The sequence below is a fragment of the Mandrillus leucophaeus genome, unplaced genomic scaffold (assembly GCF_000951045.1).
Source record: "Mandrillus leucophaeus isolate KB7577 unplaced genomic scaffold, Mleu.le_1.0 Scaffold538, whole genome shotgun sequence".
In the NCBI taxonomy this organism is placed as follows: domain Eukaryota; kingdom Metazoa; phylum Chordata; class Mammalia; order Primates; family Cercopithecidae; genus Mandrillus; species Mandrillus leucophaeus.
This window is the reverse complement of record NW_012105786.1, coordinates 710,817-717,613: the sequence shown is the minus strand read 5'-3', so window position 1 is coordinate 717,613 and position 6,797 is coordinate 710,817. Positions and strand designations below refer to the sequence as shown.

The following is a 6,797-nucleotide window of genomic DNA, read 5'->3' as shown; positions in this document are numbered from 1 at the left end:
CTTTTCAAACTATCTGTCTACCATCCCTCTCCTGAGCTTCGTTTTCCCCCTCTTTTTCCCCCAAAATACTCATACTCTTCTTAAATCACTTCTTTTCTTTACCTGTACTATATACTGGTGACAAGAAATCTGGTGTCATTTGTAGAGTCTTTTCTTTTTTTTTTTTTTTGAGACGGAATCTCACTCTGTGGCCCAGGCTGCAGTGCAGTGGCACAAGGTCTCACTGCAACCTCTGCCTCCCAGGTTCAAGCAGTTCTCCTGCCTCAGCCTCCCGACTAGCTGGGACCACAAGCATGCACCACCACACCCGGCTAGTTTTTGTGGTTTTAACAGAGACAGGGTTTCACCATTTTGGCCAGGCTAGTCTTGAACTCCTGGCCTCCAGTGATCCACCCACCTCAGCCTCCCAAAGTGTTGGGATTACAGCTGTGAGCCACGGCGTCCAGCCTGTAGAGATTATTTTACCTACTCTAAAATAACCTCTTTTAAGCATCATACTATGAAGCTGATTCCTAAACTAATGAACAAATCAGTCTTGTTTTTACTCCCCATCAATATATTAATATTGTGGTCACGTCTTCTCCTGCTTAAGGAGTCTTTTAATCCTTCCTCATACAGGAGCCCAAGCTATTTCCATTTCAGATGTTTAGTTACCTAGGCTCTCTCGTTTCTATATCTATTGCTTACCAGACCGTTTCTATATCTATTGCTTACCAGACCAGCTGCGTATCCAGAAAACGAAGGCATGCTTGCAACATACATTCACTTTACAAACTTGCATAATCTCTTCTTTAGGTCAATTGGGTTAACTATAATGGTGGCATTATTTGGTCTCTACTACAGGCTCTAGACCTGTCTACTTACAGACATTTCAAATTCTCACCCCTTCAAAGGCCATTTCAGGAACAAACTCTTAATAATACAATTTTTTTTTCACTACTCCCTCTTCACAGAAATACTAACATTAAATGCTAATTTTGACTACTGAAGATTAAGGACTAAACTCTACTGAAGAGAAGAAAAGCTCAGTACAGTATAAAAAAGGTTCAATAAACATTAGTTAGCACACCCTACCTCATCTACATTTCCCTCTTCTACATAATCTTTCAATTACCAATATTTGTAATGATTTATTAAGTCACACCTAAGTTTACTCTTCAGGAGAAATATCCTCCAGGTTCTTCTATCACTCCTTTTATGATGCAACTTGTAGTGCCTTCTCCATTCCGGTAAGCTTTGTCTGGATACATTAAAATTTATCAGTGTAGTCCCAAGAATGGGTACAGTATTTCCAGACATAAAACCATCGCCTATCTTACTCTGGACACTTCATATAGATCAAGGGACAAAGTTTTAATGGGCAGCTGTAAATATCATTTTAACCCACACAATGTTTAATCACATTTTTTCCTTACTAAATTAAATAATTACGTCTCCTGGTCTTTTCCTCTTTGTAAAGAAGCACATCTAAAATATGGGGAAACTAACTTTCCTATCCTAAGTTTTTCAGTACATTTGATCACATAACAGAGCAAAGATGTAAAATCATAGCCATATGAGTGAAGTAACTTTTTAAAAAATAAACTTTTTTTGTTGTTCATATAATAGGAATCATTTGGTTTTGCCTACCCAGAACTCCTTACCCCTTCTGCTTAAAAATAAAAACATGCAAAAAAAACCCAATAAAAACAACTCCGTATTATTATTATACATGGGTATTTTCAATCACACGGTCATGCCTCCTCAACCTCAGAGGTGGCCTGGTGATTAATTAGATGGGGGAAGAGGGGAAGATCGAAAATGCTTGATAAGAAGGGATAAATACAGGCTGGGAAAGACAGGATGCTCTTTAGCTGCTAGCTATAAGAACGTCAGCCTAGCTTTACCACTACACAAGAGAAAAGGAGAATTGAAACATGGAAAGAGAATCAAGTCTCTATGACATCATCTAAATCCCCGGATCCAGCCATTCCTAAAACCAGCGTCACAATTTGGCTTTCCCAGTTACACAGGCCAATAAATCTTCTACCCCGCTCCCTTTTTGTTTTCCTTAAGCTTATCTAAGTTGTTGCTGTGACTGTAAGTCCTGAAAGTTGGATTCAATTTCATAGAGGCAAAAAATGCAACACATGATGTAGAACCACAGATTTTTAGATATCTAATATTTTTTCACTATCATAGCCCCATCACCTGATATATGGTAGAAGCTCAATTATCATGTTTTAAATGAGGTTAGAGATCACTGAGTTCCAGGAAGGTTAAGTGAAAAAGCTTGTTAACAGAGCCAATACACTCGCCTTGATTGTGCTACTGGCTCTATGAACAGCTCTTTTCACCGTAACGTACTAACATGAAGAAACAGTCTAAAACCAAAAGATGGTAAAACCTACTACTTTTCATTTCTTCCCCCAAACTAGGCCTAAAAATCCTCATTCTACTAGAACAGCTTATCTGGAGGAGACACAAGACACTACTGCTATGCAAGCTTCAGGCTCTGGCACTTACCTCTGGGGCACACATCCTTTAACTATTTTATTTCCAGGAAGTAGTTACTACAGTCTTCTAAACTTCTCCTGTGGGAGCTAAGTGACCTCATCCCATCTCCCAACCCACATGCATCTAATAGATCACAGTAATATTGCTATCATCTGTAATATACATTGTGCAAGTATAACAGAATAGTGTATCTTGAATTAAAACTGGATTTTCTATGTGCTGTATAATTCTTTGTTTCGAAATCCTAGGAGCTACAATTTTATCTTGGCATTTTGCCATCTTTCACATCTATTTATTAAAAGTTGAGAAACAAATTTTCACTTCATCAGCAAACAAACCACCTAATATCTGATTTGCCTATTTATTTACTAGCAGAAAAAAGAAAAACTTTAAAATCTCCAAAATAAATTAGCACTCCATTCCAATTCCTCAAGTGGTTTTGCCAAGTGAAGCCTTAATATTTCCAAGTGAAGCCTTAATATTTTCAAGTCAAGCTGCCTTCTTAAAAGTAAGAAGATACAGAAACTTACTACTCAAGTGGTTTTGCCAAGTGAAGCCTTAATATTTTCAAGTCAAGCTGCCTTCTTAAAAGTAAGAAGATACAGAAACTTACTATTAATACGATCTTGAAGGTCATGCCTATTAAATTTAAGAACACTACTCCACAAGAGAAAAATAACTGTACAATATGTGGCAGGAACCTCTATAATCAAGCTTTATTCAACAATGCAGCTCAGTGAATGTGAAAAACCCTAGGAGTTTTTTGCTCTATTAAAAAAGGTACCAGAAGACATAAATTTGAAGGGTGTTTTATTTCTCATATCTAAAGTACTAACTTTTCTCTCATTTCTCTTTATACCTTCAACATAATGATCACTCACAATTATCCATTAATTTTTAAGTTAAGAGCCTTTGTAGAACCACTATGTTTTTCTTAAATATTCATTTTCCTCTTTAAATCTAGTTAATATATTATCAAAGCACTCAAGGTTAATCATAAAAAAACCAAACAATGTAAATCTTCAAAGGCTTACTTTGCACTTTACAAACTTCCAACTAGAGTTGAAAAGAATGCCATCATTGTACCTAATCTGCATTTACTTTAACAGTCTGACCACAGAGGTATTTCTTCTCTGGGCTGAAGGACCACTGAAGTTGTGCAAAACCCTTTTCAGTTACAAAGAATTACCAAATCTCCGAACGAAGAAGCACAAGACAGTTAACTTCTCTCCGGGGAATGCCTATCCTAATAATAGAATTTTATTATGTATAGGTTTCCATAGTTGCCACGATTTCAAAACAGTATCAAAAAATTACATGAAAAATATTTAAAAACAAGATAAACAAGGCTTCATTAGATTTCATAGTACAATAATGGTTTTACTGTTAAATGAAAACAAGTCACCCTTTCCTAAGAAACATATCAGTAGTAAGATAAACAAAACATTAAAAGTTATACCTCAATCTGCTTGTGTCAGTTCCCGCCTGGGTAACTTAAAAGCAGCATTAGCATTACGTTAATCACTTAACTACAGCTTCGGGTAAAAAAGGTATGTGTTTTAACCTTCATATTTTACAGACTAAGAGAACTCAGAGTAGTAAACTGACTTTCTCAGACTCACATTAATTGTATGCTAAGGCCAGGTGCTGTGGCTCAGGCTGTAATCCCAGCACTTTGGGAGGCCAAGTCAGGTGGATCTCTCCAGCCCAAGAGTTAAGAGACTAGCTTTGGCAACATGGTGAAACCCCTTCTCTACAAAATACAGAAAAAAAAAAAAAATTGGCCCGGCGTGGCGATGCGGGCTTGCAGTCCCAGCAACCCGGGAGGCTGAGGTAGGAGGATTGCTTGAGCCAGGGAGATCAAGGCTGCAGTGAGCCGTGATCATGCGCCACTGCACTCCACTCCAGCTGCGGACCATGGAGAGAGAACCTCTCAAAAAAAAAAAAAAAAATATGCTAAGACTAGACTCTTGACCATCCCCAAACCCTACTCAGTGCCATTTCCACCGCTCCATACACTTCGCTTTGGATACATTAATTATGTTATTTTCTTCCCAATATCCAAAATAATACTGATTTAATGCTTTATCTGTTTTCAAAAACAAATTTTTTATAAACTGATTTAAGTATTTTTCCAAAATGCTTGAAGACATTTCATGATGCTACACAAAAACTCAAGCAAGATTTCTAGCAACGCGGTACACTGAACAAATACATCTAAATATCAGTTATATTCCTGTTACCAATTTCCACAAGAGTTGGCTTTGAACTGAAACTTCCTAAGAAAAAATGCATTTCCTTCATTCATACTTCCAAGTTACATTTTGAATATTTCAAACAGCTAGGCACAAAAATCTAAAGTAATAGCTAACACCGTAAGACTGAGAGAAAAAGTTCCTTTTTTAAATGTGTTGCAAAGTTCGCCCTCACATCCTGGTAACTGGAAACTGTAACGCTGGGGACTACTGACCAGCCTTTTTTATTTTTATTTAAAAACTCAAACGGCTATAAAGGGCTTCTAATGTGCGTCTCGTTTTTTAAAGGTAAGGTAAAAATCCTTTTAACCTAATAGTAGGATATATGTGTACAATTTCGTAATTCTGCTAAAGTTTGCAGAATTAATCACAATTCACATGTGTTAAATGTTTAAAAAACATCTAAGTCATTAAAACAGCTTAAGTGCACCAAAAAAGGGCAATAACGTTTGCTCCGCTTTGTTTCCTTAAAGTCTCCATCCAACTGAAGCTAACTACTTGCTGTGGACAAAATGATCACATTCCTTCTGTCTCCCGCTAACATTTCTGGTAAGAGAAAGACAAGGCTCTGGGAATGTGCGTTTAATGCAGCCCTTAGCTCAGTTCATCCTTTCATGGGGCAAATCTGGAATAAATTACCAAAGAGAAACTTTAGTAATTTTAAGATTTGTTTTACTTGAAGGTAGGGGTGTACCAACAGCTGCCAATACTTCTGTTAAAGTGTTGTAACCGAAGAGGTAAAAAGTGCACTGAGCAATCATCACAAAACTGGGTAGAGCAAAGGATGCACGCCATGCTTATAAAGAGTTTAATTTTAAAATTTTGTAAATGAAACCTTCAAAGGAACTAGCATGTGAACGCCAAGGCATAATCTGTTATTTAATTACGGCTCTCCATAGATCCGAGTCGGAGAGCCCCCGGTGGAACCGACGCAACCATCCCGGGATGGTGACCAGCGCGCGGATGCTGCGGGCAGAGGGGCTGAAGGGAACCGGTGGTCCCGACGCTGGCCCCGAGCCCGAGGAGTTAAACTAACAAAGAGCTCTCCGAGCCGCGAAACCCTCCAGAGCGGAAGCGACGCCTTCCCGCCGCCGCCGCGCCGCGACCCTCCCCAAGTTCAGGGCCCGGCAGTGGACTCGCTGTGGGGCCTGCGGCCAAGACAGGGCCGGGTTCGCAGTCGGGATGCGGGAAACAGGTAGAGGCCAGAATACAAGCCCCAAAGAGAAGAGTGGGCGCTTCGCCAACCGGGTCGGCGCAGCGGAAAAGGCTAATAAAGCGAGCGGGAGGCCCCGCACCGAGGCCCCGCCAACCGGCCCTGCTTCCCGGGGAGCAGCCAGGCACAGCGGACAGGGGGGCCGCGCTTTGTTACCGGTTGGGAGAAGCTCCGGCCACCGCCTCCGCCATCGCCCCCGCCCCGAGGCGTCGCTTCCCGGCGGTTCTCGCCTTCCTCGGCCGAGTAGTCGATCTCCCCCTCCTCGGTCTTGAGACGTTTGGCCTGGCTCTCGTACTCCCGGTCCTCCTCGTACGTCTCCCTGGGGGAGGAAGAGGAGGAGGACATGGCGGCGGCCGGAGGGACCGGCGGGCAGGAGGGTGGGGGTGGCGGTGGGACGCGCGCCTCGGATGCCGCCGGCCAGTCCTAGCCGCCGGCAGCGCCTCTTCTGCGAGGGTCTCCGCGGCCAGGAGACGGGCGGCTGAGAAGCGCGGACGGACTGAGGGGGGCGCCCCGGGAAGAGGCTCCGGAGCGGCCGCTCCCCTCAATTACCGAGCCAACATCCAGCCTCTCCCTCCTCCTCAGTCTCCGCTCCCTGCCCGGAGGAGCGAATCTAAGGATGGGGACGCGACCGTGGCTTCCGGTCTTCCCTCCTCCCCTAAGCCGCTCCCAGCTGCGCAGGCCGAGCCTCCGCCCCCGCCTTCGCGGCCGTCGCTCAGGATCGAATCCACCGCAGCCTGCGGGAAGCGCCCCCCCGGCCCGGGTCCTGCTCCCTATTGGCAGGGGCGGGAAAGTCGACCGGGTTTTCCATTGGCTGTGAGGGCCGTTCGTCAAAA

General features: G+C 42.6%; 1 protein-coding gene across 1 annotated transcript in view; it reads right to left on the bottom strand.

The window, feature by feature from the left end:
- HNRNPLL (heterogeneous nuclear ribonucleoprotein L-like) overlaps nt 1-6,428 on the bottom strand; it is a 48,027-nt gene extending 41,599 nt beyond the window's left edge. Inside the window, exon 1 of the mRNA XM_011997337.1 lies at nt 6,121-6,428. Within this exon, the coding sequence (XP_011852727.1) occupies nt 6,121-6,309 (189 nt within the window). The 5' untranslated portion in view covers nt 6,310-6,428. The remainder of the gene's footprint in view (nt 1-6,120) is intronic.
- Between the last annotated feature and the right edge of the window lie 369 nt (nt 6,429-6,797).